The following is a 20,078-nucleotide window of genomic DNA, read 5'->3' on the forward strand; positions in this document are numbered from 1 at the left end:
GCTGGGTCTGTGTGCCTCTCTGCTATTACCAAAGATTATTCTCTTGACCCTCGACTTCCTTGGAGTTGCCTGTAGTGTCAATTTTATGACTCTCTGATACAGATCTTTAGGCACCAATTTGGGGCCAGTGCTTGCTGGAAGGGTTATCTCAAATTCCAATCTAGGCTTGTGTGGCTTGGGAGATGTGTCTGAAGACCAATTGATAGTCTGAGTATTAAAGTCAATCCCAGAAAGTCAAATTTCTTATTACAAATTAATAAAACATTCATCGAACCACACTACAAAGACTTCCATTATATTTAGAAGATGATTACGAAGAACAGTAATTTGGCTATTTGAAGGGGAAAGTTTGTGAACAAACTTTGAATTTGGCTTGTCACATATTGCTAGGTTTACCACCTTAGGTCCACCTTAAATTTCCTTCTATATGTAATGTGTAATGACCAAGTGCTGGATGGCCCATAAGCACCTCCATGTACAAACAGAACTGAAAGAGATGAAGGGAGCCATTAGCATTCTCTCCCTAGTGTGTGTGACATGTATCCACTGTGACATTGAAATTTGATTTGACGGGTCAGAGTGGGTCCAGGTATTACCATCTGAAATCTCATGGCCATAGCATGAAAATTGACATAGCTAGAACAGTTTGAATTACTCGCAATGCATTCCTAAGGGAAAAAAAAGATTCCGAAATTAAAGTCAGAATTCCGAGAAAAAACTCTGAATAATTCTGAGAAAAAAACTCGGAATTATTCGCTGCATGTAATGGAGCAGACACAGTGTAACTGTGGAATGCAATGTGTTGCTTAAGTTATGCTATGGTATAGATTTCAGGAATAAACACTCTTCTCTTCCACATCAGGGCCACAGTGCGATTAGTGTTTAAACACTGAATCGGTGCATGAACCCATGGCATGTAGTTTCACATGATACAATTAATGATCACAAAAATTATGGATCCAGAACGAGTAGAACTCCGGCACCCACGAGGCTCCATCGCGTTACGGCTCGGACACGTACAAAAAACTAAAGCCTTATGCATGAATTATTTATTAAACGCATTCACACGACATGATGCAGCCCCTGACTGAGATGCATAAAGGCTTTAGTGTTTTGTACGAGTCTGAGCCATAACGCGATGGAGCCTCGTGGGCGCCGGAGTTCTACTCTGTTATACTTTGTCTGCTCCATTATACGCAGCAAATTATTCTGAGTTTTTTTTCTCGGAATTCTGACTTTAATCTTGGAATCTTGTTTCTTTTTTTTTCAACGCTGTGGCCCTAAAACTCCGTCGTACATTTTGAAGTCGACCATTTCGGATCCAACTTTTGTTTTTTCAATGGGAAGAGGGTTATGTGACACATCAAACGTATTGGGAATTTTACAAGAAAAACAATGGCGTGCTTGGTTTTAACGTACCTTTATACTTTCATGAGTTATTTACAAGTTTCTGACCACTTATAAAATGTATTCAAAGTGCTGCCCATTGTGTTGGATTGTCAATGCAACCCTCTTCTCCCCCTTTTCACACACTGATAGCATTGATGATGAACATAGTTCCATTGATGAAGAATGGCCCCACTATCTTTGTACCCCATATACCACACCATACCATAAATTTTTTTGTTCCAACAGTCTTGAAAGGATCTATCCAATGTGGGTTAGTGTCAGACCAATAGCGGTGGTTTTGTTTGTTAACTTCACCATTCACATAAAAGTTTGCCTCATCACTGAACAAAATCTTCTGTGTAAACTAAGGGTCCTGTTCCAAATTTTGTTTTGCCCATTCTGCAAATTCAGTGCAGCAATCTGGGTCATACTTGTTGAGATGCTTCAGCAGCTGGAGTTTGAAAGGGGGCCATTTGTGAGTAGCTAATATCCGCCGAAGGGATAGAATAGAATAGCCTTTTATTGTCGCTGAGAAAACAATGTTCAGAACAGTGTTAAAACAGTGAAATGCAGTTTTAGCATCCTCCCTCAGGCAGTACACAAAGTTTTTGTCCTAGAGACATAGTAAACATACCCCCAGAAACCTTAGTGTCTAATTTTCAAATATATGGAGGTTGAAAAGAAATTTATTTGTACCTGCTTCTTATAGAACGATAAGTAACGAGACACATCACGCCCCTAGACTCAGACCCTGGATGGTCCACCCAGTCATATTCATAAGATATGTTATATGTTGCCGCTGTTATTGGAGGATTGCGACATGTGAAAACAATCATTTTAATCATATAAACCAATGCACATTCCTGTGTTTTTCGCACTAAGCGCGGAGCTCCAAGACAGCTCAGTCACACATTTCAGCTGCCTGAGGAGGAACAGCTTAATTTTGTGATAATTTAAATATATTTGACTCGTTTTTCTGAAGCATATTTGGCGCTGTTAGCTTTGACGCTATGCTAGTTCAGCAGTATATTCTAGCAAAGGAATTTGTGAAGCTAACGGTAAATGTATTTTACACTTCTCATGAATTTTCAATGTCAGCCACAGGTATAGAAAAATAGTTTCACATTAGATTCAGAGCAAACTAGAAAAAAAATTATTTAAAAAAATCAAGTATCTACTGGGTCTACACAGTTCAGAGCTCTAAAGAAAAAAAAAATTTCACTATATATCAGCACCTTTGAAAATAGGTTTTTGGGGAGTCCATGTTTAGAGTCAATTTAAACAAAAACAGAAACTTTTTTTATGTAGGTGAAATTTGTTAAAATATCACAGCATGTCAGATCATCTATAAGACGTGGCTGAAAGGACTCAGACCCCAGGGGGTTAAAAAATTAAAATTAAAATTATGGTTAACGTCAGTGGCAATGCCATTCAGCCCAGTAAAAGTTGATTTAATCAAACACTTTATTATATTACAGCATTAAAGGTATAAAATAAAAACCTAGATCATTTGTTGGGTGGTCTTGACATCTGTCCACGTATTCAGGCATGATGTGGCTTCAGCAAAAAAAACCCAAACAAACAAAAAACTGATTAGTCACTTAATAATGTATGACAAAATGGTTTTATTAGACTTACAACACACACAAAATCTAAAACATATCCAAAATAATCTTTATTTATATGATAAAATTGCCCCAAATCGTCATTATCCTATGACAATCAAGATTCTTAAATCTTTCAAAGCACTAAAAACACCACTGCAAAGCCTTAAGAAATAATTCAGTCAATTAGGATACATCTAACTGTAATGTGGTAAATGTAACTGACCAAAGTCTGCACTCGTGTTTTGTGTTGCACTATGCTCCCGGAGGAACGTTATTTCACTGTGTACTCTGTATATAGTTGAAATGACAATAAAGACTCTTGAACTTGAAATATTAAAATAAATTTCATGCAAAATTATTTTTGAATTACTAATAAAACTTATTTAAAATATTCCTATTTTTCTAAGATTTCAATGACTCAATGATTTTAACTTTACAATTTGATTGTTTTGAGACAATTGTCATAATATTTGTCATTTCGTTTTATTACTTACAGGTTAGATTGACATTGACATTTGAATTTAGAATTACAAATTACATATTACACAAAAAGTGCTTTAAAACATATTGGTAAAATAATACATGTGCTCATTATTTTGAGTTGACAGTTTGATTAAAAATTGTAATACAGGTTTGTGCACTACTGATTCAGAATGTGCCTTTTTAAACAGATTCATGTTTATCAACTAAACATAAGTATTATGTCATGTAATCTTGCATTCATTATGAATCTGTGTGTAAAGGAAAAAAAATAGTGTGCTAACGTTTTCAAGAAAATCAGGCAATAGAAAACCTAAGATTTGTCCTATATTGGAGACTCAGTGTCAACCAATAACCCTTCAGCAGCAAGGTGAGCTGCTTTCTCAGGATCATCTGCAGGGTGAGAAGAAACCATTTGTTCATACATTAAGATTGTTCATAGTTAGAAATTCTCTTAACCAATACATTACAAAAAGTTGCAAAACAAATAAGAATACAAATTAGACTAGTAATAGCCTACTGATTAGTAACATTTAGCCTTGTTAACTTGCTGTCAATGTCCATTTCTGTTTATCACTGTATGGTCTTGGTCTCTTGTATATATGGTGTCAGCATGTGGATTTAGAGCAAATGGAAAGACTATTTATACCTAACTTGTCCTGGGTTACAGAGCATATTCCATTGTCTGGTCCACATACTCAGTGAAACCTACGTATGAACAAAAATGACAAACGAAAATAAATATACAAGTCAGTCACTGTGGTTTTATAGTATAACTAGCCTTGAAGATGTCAGTCTATTCTTCCAGTAAAGCAAGAATAAATAAATATATTGATGCAAAACACATTATTGTACAAGATTGTAAAAGAACTGTCTCAGTACTGCTTTGAGACTGTATACATTCACAGCATCAGAAACCCTTCATTAACTCCACTTTTCTGGTGTATAGCTCTTGATGTATGATAGTCTGTGATCTAGGGCTGCAACAACTAATCGATTAAATCAATTAAAATCTATTGTTAAAATAGTTTGCAACTAATTTAATAATCGATTAGTTGGGTCTAAGTTATTATACACATAGGTACAGTTGCTACACATGACGAACTCTGGAAGAAGGGTTTGAAAAATGGCGGAGGCGGTCACAGCAGAGGATAATGTTAGCACAAGCAGAGAGAAAAATGTACGACCCAAGTAAGTATGGGAACACTTTACATTAACGCTTTCAAGGAACAGCATTAGATTCAAAATGCACACAGCTGATCTCGCATGGCACAGCAGCACAACATCACTGCATGAGCAGCACGGCGGCACGGTGGCTTGGTGGTTAGCACGTTCGCCTCCCAGCACTGGGATCTTGGGTTCAAGTCCCATCTGGGTGGAGTTTCCATGTTCTCCCCGTGTCTGCGTGGGTTTCCTCCGGGGTCTCCGGTTTCCTCCCACAGTCCAAAAAACATGGAGGGTAGGTGAATTGGCTTCTGTAATAACTGTCCTGGTTTGTGAGTGAATGTGTGTGTGCCCAGATATGGATTGGCGCTCTGTCCTGGGTGAAGTCCTAGTGCCCGATGCAGTCCTCCAGGTGGACGGGCGTTTCTGGTTGAGAGTACGCTGTGCGCGTTTGGCTGTCGCTTCTCACCAGTGTGTGTGAATTGAGCGTTCTGAGCAGTGTAGATTGTAAAGCGTCCTTGGGTGTCTAGAAAGGCGCTATATAAGTGTAACGATAATAATAATGAGCATCTGAAAATGAAGCCTGTTGGAGCTATGTGTGAAAGAGTTTAAGTATAGTAAGTGAATTCTACTTTTTCTCTCACTCAATGTTGAGTAGTTAAACAACATTTGTTTTCTTAGTACACTGATATTACACTTGCGTTTAGCGAAAAAGCCTTAGCATGTCCCCCCGAGTTTTCTCTTCCACCTTAAATGTGTCAGCTCGACCAGCAGTTCCAAAACAAGCCGTAGTTTTAGTCAAGCTAAGGTTAGCGACAAGTTTTTTTTCTCACACTCAATGTCACTAGAGCCTGCTAGAGTAGTTAAACAAGATGTCTCATTCTTAATAAATTTATATCACTCTTGTATTTAGCGAGTTTTCCGTTCCACCTTAAATATAAATATATTTTTTTAATAATATATTTAAAGCCTTTTTCAAGGTCTTTTTTGACTGGCATTGCGTGTTAGTGTTTGAGTATCACAGCCAAGTGTATATTACATTACATACACTGTGTTAAATATTGATAAATAAATGTAATGGTTGGGTTAATTCTTCATGTAAACGTTAATTTTTAATAATGGTAGGTTGTGTGTTCAATTATACAATTACAACATTAGTTCTCTAAAATCTTAAATATCTTAACGATATCTGATCATATGTGTTAGTTGAATTTCCCTTTTATTCTCAGCACATGGCAGCATCACCCAATATCCATTTATGTAATTTCAATTTGCCTGCATTGTTGTCTGCATTTTAGATCAGTAGTTATTAACTTAAAAAAGGTGTATGTTCATATCTACACTTTCTCACCTCAGATAAAAACAGCCCAGCATTGCTGACTATGTTTTGAAGAAGATCTGCACACCACAGCAAGCAGCTGTTCTCACTGATGGTATCCTGGATAGGCTAGTAACAGACAGGAAACCAAATTTGGCTTGTCTTCCTTTTTATCTAATTAATAATCGATTAATCGAAAAAATAATCGACAGATTAATCGATTATTAAAATAATCATTAGTTGCAGCCCTACTGTGATCTACCATTTTCTAGTCATCTAGAATCAACTTCTGCTACTGTCCAGATAATGTTGATTGGTAGAATACTCTCAACACAGCAGTGACATTGATTTACGTAAAAATCTCAGTAACACCACTGTGTTATCATCAAAAATGATACCAACACCACCATCAACAATGTCTTGTAAGTGTCACTGCTGGTTACAGCCAGAAATAGAACCCAGACTAGATAAGGATTCGATCCTCTAATTGAAGCTGACTGTAATGCAGATCTGCCAGAGGAAAAATAGATCCGGATCAGAGTCATCTGCTGTCTGGGTATAATACTTAATAGCTATGACCTTAAGTTTCTAGATATATCTAATACTCCCCTTAAAATTAATATTTACTAGAGGGGGAAAGTTCATGAACAAACTTTTAATTTGGCTTTTCACATATTGTTGCAACATTAGCTTATATGCTGCTTAATGTATATGAGGTTAAATTTATAAAACAATCTATCCAATACTACTTTTAAAATACCACCAGCTTAAAAAGACTGCTAGTATACTTTGACTGACAAATGAATGAAAAATCTACATTAAAAAATGCCCATTTAGTTTGGAATTCCACCTCAAATAAATGAGCACAAATAAACCTTAAAACCATGAAAAACTACAAATATATTTAAAAATTTCCACTTTAAAAAGGTGCTATTTTATTTAGACTTCCAAATTAATTAAATTACCACTTCAAATAAACCTTCTTTAAATTATCAGCCATTTTATTTAAGCTTCCACATTAAGCACCATTCATAGAATTGATTACATTAAAATAAATACCACCTTAAAACAACTCCAATTATATTTTAAGGGCCACTTTTAAAAATCCACCTTAAATAAATCACACATTTTATTTAGGCTTACTCTTTAAGTGACCAATTCATAGAAATTGTCACATTAAAATAAAAACCAACCTTAAAGAACTCCCATTATAGTTTGCAGTCCACCTTTAAAAAATCCACATTAAAAAATCAGCCATTTTATTCAGGCTTCCACCTTAAGTAACTGACTTTGCCAAATAAACAGACATCTTAAAAAGACTTTCATTAGACTACTACTATGTGTATGACACTGTGTGTGTTTTCTGAGTGTTTGTGTGAGAGTGGTAGTTAAATGTCAGTTTTCCAGAAAGTTCTGCCATAGATTTCCTATGACAGGGTCATGTCCTGTTTGAACGAGTGCTGGATGAACCTACATCGCAAAACTAATCACATTGTACAAGAAAGAACCCTTTGACAATTTATTTGGTGCAAGAACTGTACAGATTGAGCAAGAATTGTTCATGTTATGGCAGTGTAAAAACACACTAACATTTTAAAGAAAGATGTGCTCACCTGGTCAAAAGTACATTGAAGTCTATGGGGCCTGGGACCCTCCCTAGTGCAGAACAAACGCTCATAACTCAAAAACTCTAAAGTGAAATGATTTCATATTTATATGTCTTTAAAAGGAGAAAATTAATTTAGGTTTCTAGGTGAAAGTATCAGGATTTTATAAGAAAATGTTTAGCCAAAAAAGACCTATTCAGAAAGACACAAGTTAGAGTGGATTATGACATCACCCACTCTAGCCATCCCCATTCAATTGATTAAGGGGTTTTTGAAGGAGGGATAAAATGAGACAGCATGTGAATGGTCTGATGCGTCCTGGTGTGCCCAGGTCTCACCTTGTGAAATTTCATGGTCATAACTTGAAAATTGACTGAGTTAGAGCAGGTTGAAATTTTGGCCAATGTATTCCTATGGGAAAAAATTCCACTTTGGAAGCTCGTATTCCAAAATCCATCAGTCGGATCAAGAAACGTTAGTGGGCATAGGATCTATGACCATGTGAAATTTTGTGGCTGTATCTTGAAAACCCTAGGAGGAGTAGCGTTTTACATTTTGAGCATACAATAAGAAGAAGAAGAACTAGAGGGTGAGAGTTGCAACATTATCTTACATGCTGCTTAATATCTATGACATTAAGTTTATGGATCTATCCAGTACTTCCTTTAAAATACTACCAGCTTAAAATGACAAACAATATACTTTGACTGACACCTTACTAAAAATTTAACCTTAAAATATGCCCATTTTATTTAGACTTCCACCTCAAATTAAGCCAAAATAAATGGGGCAGCCTTGGCCTTATTAGTAATAGGAACGGGCTTGGTACCAGAAGGGTGCCAGTTTGATCCCCAGGAACAGTGGGAACATCCATGTCTAAGGTACCCTTGAGCATGGAACCCCCAAACGCTCCCCAGGTGGTGGGGATGGCTGCACGCCACTCTGGGTGTGTATACATAGCCCCTAGTGAGTCTGTACCAGCCACAGATGGGTTAAATGCGGAAGACATCTTTGGTTTTACGTTGTACAATTACAAATAATTGCACACATTAAAAAAATGACCACTTTTAAAATGTTTGCCTATATTTGAAACATTTTAAAAGTTCTACCTTAAATATAAGTAAAATGTTGTAAATGTAATGAGAAAAATTCCTGTTTTGGAAACTCGTATTCTGAAATTCATAAGTCAGATTGCCCCAAAAAGCACAAGCAACCCGAGTTTGTATAGGATCTATGATTGTGTGAAGTTTCGTGGCTGTAGCATGAAATCCCTAGGAGGAGTAGCGTTGACAAAATTGCAAAGAGAATAATAAGAATATTACGAAAAACAGTAATTTGGCTTTGAAGAATATATGAGATAATAAGAAGAAAAGAACTATAACAATAAAAGATGATTATGAAGAAGAGGAATTTGGCGCTGACAAGCCAAATTAATTGTGAAATAACAGGAATTTGTCTCTGACAAGCCAAATGAATAAGAATAAGATTACTAAGAACAGTAATTTGGCTTTGACAAGTCAACATCGCTAGTTTTAGTTCAGGTATAGGTCCCAATATCCTGTGAAGTTTTGTGGTTCTACAACATCAACTGTAGGAGATGCTGTTTACATTTTGAGCACAGAATAAAATAAGATGATTAACAACAACAGTAAGTTGGCTCTTCCAAGAAAGTTTAATGAGATAAAAAAAAAAAAATAAGACACTAATTTGGAATTGACAAGCCAAATTAAAGATATTAATAAGATTTTGAACAACGATAATTTGGCTTTGACAAGCCAAATTAATACTAAGATTTTGAACAACGATAATTTGCCTTTGACAAGTCAAATTAATAAGATTTCGAAGAACAGTAATTTGGCTTGTCTTAAAAAGACTCCTTTAAAAAAGACTTTAGCTTTGACAAGCCAAATTAAGATTTTGAAGAACAGTATGTTCTATAATGATAATGATATGAAAAGAGAATAAGATTTCAAAGAATAGTTATTTGGCTTTGACCAGCCAAATTAACTACATGGGGAAAATTCCTGATTCCAATAAAATTCCAATAAGGTTAAAATTGTAGAATCCAGCACTACACTTAAAATTCCACCAGCTTAAAAAGACTTAAAAATGCCAATATATTTTGACGGGCACATTTCAAAATTACACCTGAAAAAATATCCCATTTTATTTAGACTTCCACCTCAAACAAATGACCACTTCAAATAACCCTTAAAACCATAAAAAGAATGGCAATATATTTTAAACAACATATTATATTTTGTCAGCCACATTAAAAAAAAAAAAGCTACTTTATTTACTTTTTCACATTTAGTAAATGACCATGCCAAATAAACAAACACCTTAAAAAACCCTTCCAACTTTAAAGGACTCCCATTATATTTAGACTACCTCGTTCAATAAACTGATGCTGGAATTTCACGTTCCACATTAAAAATCCGGCCACATGTATTCGGAGCTTCCTCAAGTCAGTGCCTTATGCTGTATTCCTGCATATGCATTAGGCTCCATGTGTATGTGTCTATGAGTGGCAGTCTGTTTGTGAGTGTGTCAGTTAAATATCAGTATTCCGGAAAAATTCGCCATACATTTCCTATGAGGGGACCATGTCCTGTTTGAATGTGCGCTGTACGAAAACCATACTCCACATCGCAAAACTAATTACTTTAGTGATTAATTTATTGCAAGAACTGTGCAGACTGAGCAAGAATTGTTTGTGTTATGGCACTGTAAATTCTCACAAACATTTTAAAAAAGGTGTGCTCACCTGGTCAAAAAATACATTGAAGTCTATGGGGCCTGGGATCTTCCCTAGTGACGAACAAACACTCATAACTCAAAAACTCTACTGTTAAGTGATTTCAGATGTAGCGTATGTTGGGTTTTTAATCATACGCCGAGAAATATAAATATATTTCTATATTTATATTTATAGTTTATATTTATAGCGTTGACCTTATTCAAACTCCTATAGTCTCTGATATTTGACTTAATGATATTAATTAAAGTTTATAATTGGCTTAAGCAATTAAAACGCTAATAATTAGTTTGAGAATGAATAATAATCAAGCTAAGTGAGTTCTTCAGGATTTTCAGAAATTCTAATGAACAAAACTGCACACACTGTGATTTCAAATAATGAAAGATTTATTAACAAAGAGAAGGATATTTACTTAACATAGCGTGATCTTGAAATCTCACGGCATCAAAGCAGGGGAAGCCGATTCGACTGTAGCAATACGCTAGGCACTCTGGCTTGTGACTAAAGTGTTGCTAACCTGAGGTTTAATTAATATAATTATTTATCAAGAGATTTGATTCAATTTTCAGCTCTGGAGGTGCGTAAGTTTAGCTTACTTTTTTGTCGATTCTCACCACTCGTTGAATACCGAGGCTCTCTGAGGTCCTGGGAGTGAAGGCGTCTCACTTAGTTTCGTGGTTCTCTCGCGGAAGTTTCCAGGCTGAGTCAGCGTGGAGGTTTTTCTTCGTAGGTTGAGTCGCCTCGGCGTACTCGGAGCGTGATGACGCCGGCAGCAGGATCCTCTGGCTCAGCATCTTGAGTAGGAGGGTCCAACCATATGGAGGTTTGGAAGAAAGTTTCGCTGGTTACTGCAGATCCAGAACTGAAAATCGATTCAATAAACTTACTTATTCTACGACTTTCCTATATCTCGGCGGTGTTTTCTTACTCTGGCCACGAATAAGTTCACCGGCTTTGATCAGTTGTGAGATTAAACTTAGATTGGGCTATAAAACATAAACACGATTAAAAGAAAAGAAAATATTCAAGTCACTCGACGCATTATTAAGGCTTTATACTCTTAGCTAATTCAAAACGTCTCTTGTGAGCTTTTGATAAAGTCTTTAAGTTTCTTCTTTGTTCGTTTGTCGGCGTGGAGAAGAAAGCGTCTCGCTTTGGAGAGGTTTGGACTTGAAGCGAGGTTCTCTGCTGATCCCTTTGTTGTTTCGGAGTTCCTCGGATTTCCTTGAACTGTTGTTGTTCTTTCTTCTCCGTTTTCTGTTTTCTGTTCTCCTTCGCTTACTGCTGTGTCGAGCTGTCGAGCTGTTTTTCAAAGCCAGCGCGGTCACGCCCTCATGGGAGGCATCCTTTTCTGATTGGGCGCGAGTTCAGGCTCACATGACTCTCAAGAGGGGAAGAGAGTAGGAGGGGGGAGTTTGAATCAGCGGTTCACTGAAACGGGATATAATTTTTGCGTATTGAAACTCCTTATACATTTTAGTAACATATAACAATGAGTATACTGGATTATTAATATCAAACATTTACATAAGATTTCATCTTGGGTACGTTGTGTTTACGTCCCATTTACAATAATACGTTAGAAGTATTATTTTGGTGTTTAATTCGCTTTCTTAATCAGAAGCAGAACTTCTTGTCATGGTTAACAATCAGCAATATACATCATTTCATTAGAAGGTGGGCATTCATCTGAGGGCACAGAAAGTGACATTAATACATTTGTTTATACACATTTAATCAGAATTTGACTTCATTCCAGTCATTTGTTTTAGGCGACCCCGAGCGAGGCGTAGTCTCGCCAGTGTCCATTTGGGGTCGCTGTTGGTTCCTGCCGTGTTGGTTGTCGAATAGGTGAGTCACGGGGGTTCAACCGAGGTCACTTTCGTTCAACCATTTGCTGATTCTGTAAGCGATAATGAGCGGACACTCAGGCGTCCCTGTCGTAAAATAGGGCCGTAAAAACTCTCTTCTTTGTTCTGTGTTCCTGTTTCTCACAAGAGAGAGGGGGTGTTTGGGGCCATGTGTCACTTGAAAGTGTCTTTGATGTTTAGATTAGGGGTGTGTGTGTTGCAGGGCCTTTGCACCCCTGCGGTTCGTGCCTTGGTCGCAGACGAAAGGTCCCCTTCAGACTGGAAAAGTTTTAATTCAAAACTTTTCATTTCTTCATTTTTCATTTTAATTTTTCATCCATTATTCATATTCGGTCCATACTCCACTACACAGATGTATAGTGGTATAGGTTTTAGAAAGGGGAAATTAACCTACCGTTTAAAGAAAGCTTCTAGGTGAAAGATTTAAGAGTGGATTATGTCATCACCCACTCTAGCCTTCCCTGTTCAAATTATAAGCGGTTATATTGAATGAGGGATAAATTGAGATGTATGAGTGTGATCGGTCTGAAACTTCATGCGAAGGGTCCCAGCATGCCCAAAATTGATCAAAGTACAGAAAGTTTATGGACACCTTTGACTTGATTCCTTTGGGAGAAATTTCCTTGGAAAATCGCTAGTTTTACCTGTGAAGTTTTGTGGTTCTACAACATAAACTGTAGGAGATGCTGTTTACATTTTGAGCACAGAATAAAATAAGATGATTAACAACAACAGGAAGTTGGCTCTTCCAAGTAAATTTAATGAGATAAAAAAATAAGACAGTGATTTGGATTTGACAAGCCAAATTAAAGAGAGTAATCAGATTTTGAACAACGATAATTTGGCTTTGACAAGCCAAATTTATACAAAAATTTTGAACAACGATAATTTGGCTTTGACAAGTCAAATTAATAATATAAAAATACAAAATAAGAAATAAAGTAACACAGTGGCAGGCTGAGTAGTGGGGTATTGTTTCAGAAAGTGAATGTTGCAGCATTTATTTAGGGATTTTTATAATGGTTATTTTGATTTAGTCCCTGTGTTGATTTATTAATAGTTTTATATTAAAGCGAGCTCACAATTTATTGCAAGTTTACATTGTCATTTGTTTTATCCAACTTTTGTCCATTTCTATTGTTATTCTGCCCCTCATAGACCTCACCAACATTTTTGAGTCGTTCCTGCCACAGCTGCTGGCATACCCCAATCCTATTGATCCCCTAAATGGGGATGCTGCAGCTATGTACTTGCACCGGCCAGAGGAGTATAAACAGAAAATCAAAGGTGAGTTATTACTGTTTGTTTTCATAAAAAGTGAGTTCACAACATTGCATAAACATGCATTTAAGGATGCTGTATATTACAGTGTTAAAGTATATAACGTTCAGTATTTCACTAGAAAATTGTATTATGGTGTAAAATATTATATTATTAATGTACTCAAACGTGATATCTGAATGAAAAAAATTACATTAATATGGAGCTTAACCATTTGCTTTAAAATGCTTTTAACAGATTCTGGAATGTGGCTGCAGGAATTTGCTTACAATAATATTACAAGGGCATTTGTAAGGTTGGGCACTCATTTTTGCCAGTAAGAATTGGCTTGCAGCTTGTGGCATCTACCTAACTGAGATTCATCGGTCTGGCTGCCAGATGGTGTTTCAATACTATATATATAGAGATATTATTGAAATTGCTCCACAGTATATTTTCCAACATTCAAGCAAATATTTGGAGCATGCATGGTTACTTTAGGCTTCTTATTTTTTAACCATTACTTATCTATGAAAAAAGCTAGTCTATTAAACATATCACAGACTGTTCTTGTACTGAACATGCTCCCAGAGGCAGACTAGTGACAACAGACAACACTCTAATGAGTGTTGTAACTAAGGGGGCACATGTTAAAGAGAATGTCTACAATTATGGGGAACTGCAGTTTTTTCCTGGTTCGTTTACCTTCAGAAGCTCTACTTCTTTTAAGGTGGAACAGTAAAAAGGAAGAAAAAAACTCTTGTTTTACATTGCTGAAGCTTAACTTTTTTGTAAATTTACTAGGATATTGAACTACCACAAAATCTCATTTATAACTTGAATTGTTTAGTTTTGTAGTAATTTTTTTTCTGTTTACTTTCATGCAGTTAACCGTCTCCCTAATTTAGAGATATTTCCAACTTAAGTAATCCAAAACAGCAAAAATCTGCCAATATTAACCACATATGGAGCAGTTCATGCTTTTCAACATTTAGAGTTCTCTCTGTTGTCTGAAATGCTCTTATGATTTCCCTGATGAAATTCTCATTTCCCTGAGAATACAGATAGTATTGAGGAACAAAAACAGAATTCAGATAAAGGCCGCCACACACAATTTTTACCATATGGCCATGCAGTTGGTGCAATGCACTGTTAGCCTTTAGCACGATAGTCTTGGATGCTGCCTTCTCCATTCTTCTTTGTTTGCATGCCTATTGTCTGTGGCTTCTCGCTAGGACAATGACTAGCGAGGGTAACAAACAAAGGGTAGTCTGAATGTTAAATCTTTACAGTTTTACCCATGTCTAATAATTATTGGTGTGCATATATTAGACAAAAAATTCATTAAATAAAAACTTTTTTTCTATTGTTCAATTATAGCACAAATTTCAGCAAATACATATATGTGCTGTTTTTGTTACTGTTTATTAAATGGTAGTAATTTTCTTAAATGAAGAATTGTTAAAAACCTAAAAAAAAAAAATAAGAATGCTTAAAATAAAAACCTAAAATAGGAAAAAAAATTCATGGAATTTTTGAAAAACATACAACACATTTCATAGGGCCATATAGTAGTGATAATAAAAAAAAATAATACAAGTAATGATGGTTAATGGCATTAAAAATAAAAGCAATTAGAGGAGTAGTAATTAGCATCAATGTAAACTTGGATTTAAGCAACTAGTCCAAGGCAAGGGGAGGGTATGGAGTGTGAGAAGCTGTTCTGGGGTGTGTAGCAGAGGTGTTCATAAAAGTCATAGGCAAGTCATCTGTCTTTAGGTAAGATGCAGAGTCAAGATTTTTTTTTTTTTTTCAGCTCTCAAGTCAATATAACATACAGAAAGCCCATATGAGAAGCATAGTAAAAATAATTGCCTTTAAATTCAGATTTAAAGAGAAACACAACATATTAATTTTGTTATTATAATTATGAAATTTGTGCACATGTTAGGGTATTCAGTATTTCAGCACATTGCCAGGGCCCCTGTACAATAACACTCCCTTGCCAGAATAATTACAACTTTGGAGGAAAAAACAGGCGGCATTTGAAACAAGCTTTAAATACAGACATGGCTCTGCACCTTCCTCCCTCAGAAATCTGAGTAGACAGCACTCCAGTCATTTCAGACAAAACCTTGATGTAAACCAACACGGTGGATGGCGGTGAAATAATCTGTTTGAATCTCACTGGTTTATCATCTTTCAGGCATGATGTTAATGTGGCATTTTACACCTGAGAATTGGCATCCATGATTTTAATATGGCATTTCACACCTGAGAATCGGCATCCACCCCACACTACAGGATTCTGATTCGTAAATACTGTACGTTTCATATTTAAGATTCACTATCGTGGGGGCCCAGACTGCACTGGGAAAAGATCAGAGGAGTAAAGATGGGATTATAGACTCCCCAAACTACAGGATAATCTGGTAAGATAATCGTTTACGAGCACCCTAAAATCAGGAGACCTCTTGCGATTGTTGGGAGGACTGAATCTGCCTCAGAATTGGCCCGATTATCCTGTAGTCTGGGCCAGGCTTTAAATGAGAATTCAGAGTCGGCCCAAAATCCAAGATATTTAAATAATTCAGCTCCATCATCAAAATAAATATGCACATCCATTGAGTATGAATATATATGCTGCATACCAAACACCATGCAATACGATTTCTTCTTATTCAGTACAAGTTTTTAGTTGTGAAACCAGATTTTGACAAAGTAAAACTATTAGGAGTTCTGGATTTGTAATTATTTAATTGAATTATTATTCAGAAAGAATTAATTATTTAAGGGAGTACAAACTGAATTAAACTGTAAGAATTAAATAGTACAATTTAAACTGTTGGAAACCACATATTGAAGAGAACTATTTATTAAAATCCTCAGATGAGTAAAGAACCATAAATAATTTCATTATTAACTTTCATTATCTCCTTTGAAATATTTTGTTACAACTTTAAAATTTGAATTTGATTACATTTAAAGGTTGTTAATCATTTTGTAATTTGATTAATTATCAAATTAATCATCAAATCATTGTATCAGATTTTAAAAAATAAATCATGACCTATTTTTTGTCTAATAGTGGTTGAGGTAAAAAAAAAAAAAAATATATATATATATATATATATATATATAAACACATTACCATCAAAGTCCAAAAAAAAAATATTATATGGGTTGTTAATTGATCAAAATAGGTGAGTAAATAATTTAACTTATTAACAAATATGTGCTGAAGCTGATGGGCTTAATGTCAACTGATGGATCTGAATTTGAGAGAGCTGATGTTTAAAACACTAAAAGGGCGCAAGCCATGATTTTTTTCGTAAGGCAAAAATCCCCCGCTCACCTTGCTGTGAAGCAGTTGGTGCCTATTATTTTGCTAAGTAGGAGCACTAAGCAGGTTATGGGGTGGGGAGCGACAATCTGTGCTTCAGATTAGAATCAGAGTTCACCATGCAGAACTGGGCCAAAGCGTTGGCACTATTTATTTATGTATGTGTGTATGTATGTCTTATTGCTTTTCCAAATGTATTTATTTTATTTTAACATAAATGCGCATGATGGGTAAAATACACAGTGCCCAAATACCATCATGTCACTATCATACACGTCATATAGACTTCTCTCGTCCGAAGCTGGTATTTGGCAGGAGATAAATTCTTAAAATAATATGATGCAAATGCGTGGTGCGTGAATGGCAGGACACATGTTTGCTCAATTCCAGCCAAATGGTGGACTCTGCATAGTTCAAAAAGAAAGGGGAAAAATTTGCCAAGAATTGTCCATCAACTAAACACATCCAGCTGACAGTGTTCTGTGTCCACTGATGAAGGACTAGAGGACGACCAACACAATTTATGATGCAATAGATGAGCTACTGTCTCTGATTTTATATCTATAAGATAGGGTGACCAGATGTCCTCTTTTACCCGGACATGTCCTCTTTTTTAGACTTAAAAAAAATGTCCGGGTGGAATTTCACAAATGTCTGGGATTTAGTTTTTCTAGAGCTTACATAGATTTTCGAAAAGCGCTTATTTCACAAACTAGTCCCGCCCTCCCCTACTCCGTTTGGTTCGCTTGAGTGAGAAGGGGGAGTGGTGAAGTAGCCTTAAATCTTCGGATTGGACAGTCTGACTGTAAAGCTACCGTTATTGCCCCCCCCCCCCAAAAAAAAAAAAATCATGTCTGCTTTGTGGGGCCCCTTAACATTGAGAATCCAGTGTGAAACTCCAGAGTGGGTTCTGTGCACTGTGCTGTCTCTGTAACTCAACCCCCACCTTCTCCTTTCTGTAGACCAGAAATTACCCCACTCATCAACTACCGCTACCACTCACACTCCAACTCAAGACAACAGAACACCACGGGCCACTTTTAAAAACACAAGTGTGGCTTCTGTCTCAGGTCATGTGCTAATGCATTGATCCTATTTGAGTGAATAATTTGCTTGGAATGAAGCAGAATGTAGAGGTGAAAATTTTGGGTTTTTTCGCCGGTTCCTTGGTTCAGACCATACAAAAAAGCCCCAAGAACCCATAAGCTCAGCCCACTTAGACTTTTTATTAGTTTGCATAATTTTGCATACTAGTCAGTGGATTTTTTCAAATCTTTGGAGCTTTTTGTCAAAATGTTTGCAGGACGCTGATGTAAAATAATTATTTTTGAAAAGTTGAAATTTCCATTCAAGATGGCTGCCATATGCAAATGAACCACTTTTTGCATGTTTCACCTTGAACGTCTAACTCCATTTCAGAGTCTACTTTCTGACATTATTTCGAAAAAGCATGTCAAAGATGGCACGGAAATTCATATAGGGTTTGCTGTGAAGGCTAATAATTTATATCTCAGCATCTACAAGGCTGATCAGGCTGACATTCAGCGTGCTGCTTCTGTAGGCAAGGCTATATTCTGAAAATTAAGGACTATATTATCTGGACAAAACTATGACCATCATTGGCCAATCAGTGGTCAGCAGCTGTTTGACAACCTTAAGTGCCAATTATCATGAAACTTCCTATCTACAGAAAAAAAATTAATGATAGCCACTAGGCTATTCATATTTTTTAAAATTAAAAAATGGAATATCTCAGTGAAAATTTAACGTATCAACAAGCAATTTGATTCACTGTATACCCTGCACAGTGTAGCACAACTTTGCCATTACAAGTACTGTCAAAAATGCATAGTATTTACTTAATTGGTCAGTTGTGTAAAACTATAGCTTTTCAAACTAGTCCCTGGATTTTGATCCAGTCAAGAAACTCCAGTCAAGAGTCCATTGAAAAAAGTTCAAAATTTCATCAGCTGTAAATCAAACAAATTAAGACCAAACTTGACAGACCTATGTAGGGCTTCACTGTGGAGAAGCATGTCAAATATGACCAAAATCCATACACAGATAGCGCTGCAATAGGAAATAATATAATTAAAGGTATTTGTGGCCTGAATGGCCTGAATATTTAAGCATATTTCACCATTTTGTGTCCAAAAGAATTATTACAGTTAAATGCTGTTCAACCCTGAATGGTTATGAATGGTCAGCACTAATTAAGTTCTTAGCTCTATCATGTGGCCAAAGCAAATGTTACAGTTAAATGCATTTCTGATATGAATAGCTCTAAATAGTCACCAATGCATTAAATAATTTTTGATGCTTGTGGTTCAAATAAACAAATGGGTATATAATCATTTCTATCACTGTCAGATTGTTCTATAAGATTAATGATTGTCTTATTGATCTATAGTATAGGGTTTGACCTCATATTGATCTGCACAGGTCAAGAGGTCGTAACATATGAACATAAATATTTATCGTAGTTAAGACCAGCACTCAGCAGTTATTGGAAACAAAGACCTTTTCATAAAATTTGACCTATTTCTTACTAACTGTGTAAATAAGACACCAGATTCATTAGTATTTGTGAAGCCTCACTCGCCCAAACTGCTTTTTGCCTCATTGTGCTCATACTTGCATTAGTTTGGTCTTGGTACATTGAGTTTTTGGCATGTAGGGTTGGGTGGTATAACGATAATACTGTGGACCGTATCTCAAAATGAGGGCAGTATTTATGGCGTGTGTGCTGTGTCAAATTTCTATTCTATCTCTTTAAGAAAATGGCCAAACATTTTTGTACATTTAAGTGAGCCAAAGGGACAGGGCACTTTAGGAGCTGACTGACTGGTGATGTCACAGTCTCAAAATGGATGGAGAAATACAAGCCCAGTAACCCACTGCAGTTGTGAGTTTAGTGCTGAGCTTGGGTTAAGTGAAGAAGGATGAAAACAGACAAAATACTCATAAGACCCTTCATTTGACTTTGTGCTCACAGGTATGAGGCTTTATCCTCTAATTGTGTGTTTTGAGCCTCAGTTCGCTGGAAAATTATGCTGTGGTATGCTAAACCAACAGCTGGTTAGCTGGCCAGCTTTGCTTCTAAGCATTGTGTAAACAATTTAGTTTGCTATTTTTTTAAAACCTTTTTCTTCCTCTCTGAGAAAGTTTTTTTTTTTTTATTTTATTTTTTTTTTTTTTTTTATCGTCAACACGTGTGACAACAAGTGCTACAACCTGCTACAACAAACAGCTCGCCGACTCGTGTTTCTAGTTTAAAA

At 36.1% G+C, this 20,078-nt stretch overlaps 1 protein-coding gene across 1 annotated transcript in view; it reads left to right on the forward strand.

The window, feature by feature from the left end:
• The window catches only part of ube2h (ubiquitin-conjugating enzyme E2H (UBC8 homolog, yeast)), a 145,355-nt gene that overhangs the window by 104,818 nt on the left and 20,459 nt on the right, over window positions 1-20,078 (forward strand). Inside the window, exon 6 of the mRNA XM_066667476.1 lies at window positions 13,356-13,484. Within this exon, the coding sequence (XP_066523573.1) occupies window positions 13,356-13,484 (129 nt within the window). The remainder of the gene's footprint in view (window positions 1-13,355; window positions 13,485-20,078) is intronic.

Source organism: Hoplias malabaricus, chromosome 4, assembly GCF_029633855.1.
Source record: "Hoplias malabaricus isolate fHopMal1 chromosome 4, fHopMal1.hap1, whole genome shotgun sequence".
In the NCBI taxonomy this organism is placed as follows: domain Eukaryota; kingdom Metazoa; phylum Chordata; class Actinopteri; order Characiformes; family Erythrinidae; genus Hoplias; species Hoplias malabaricus.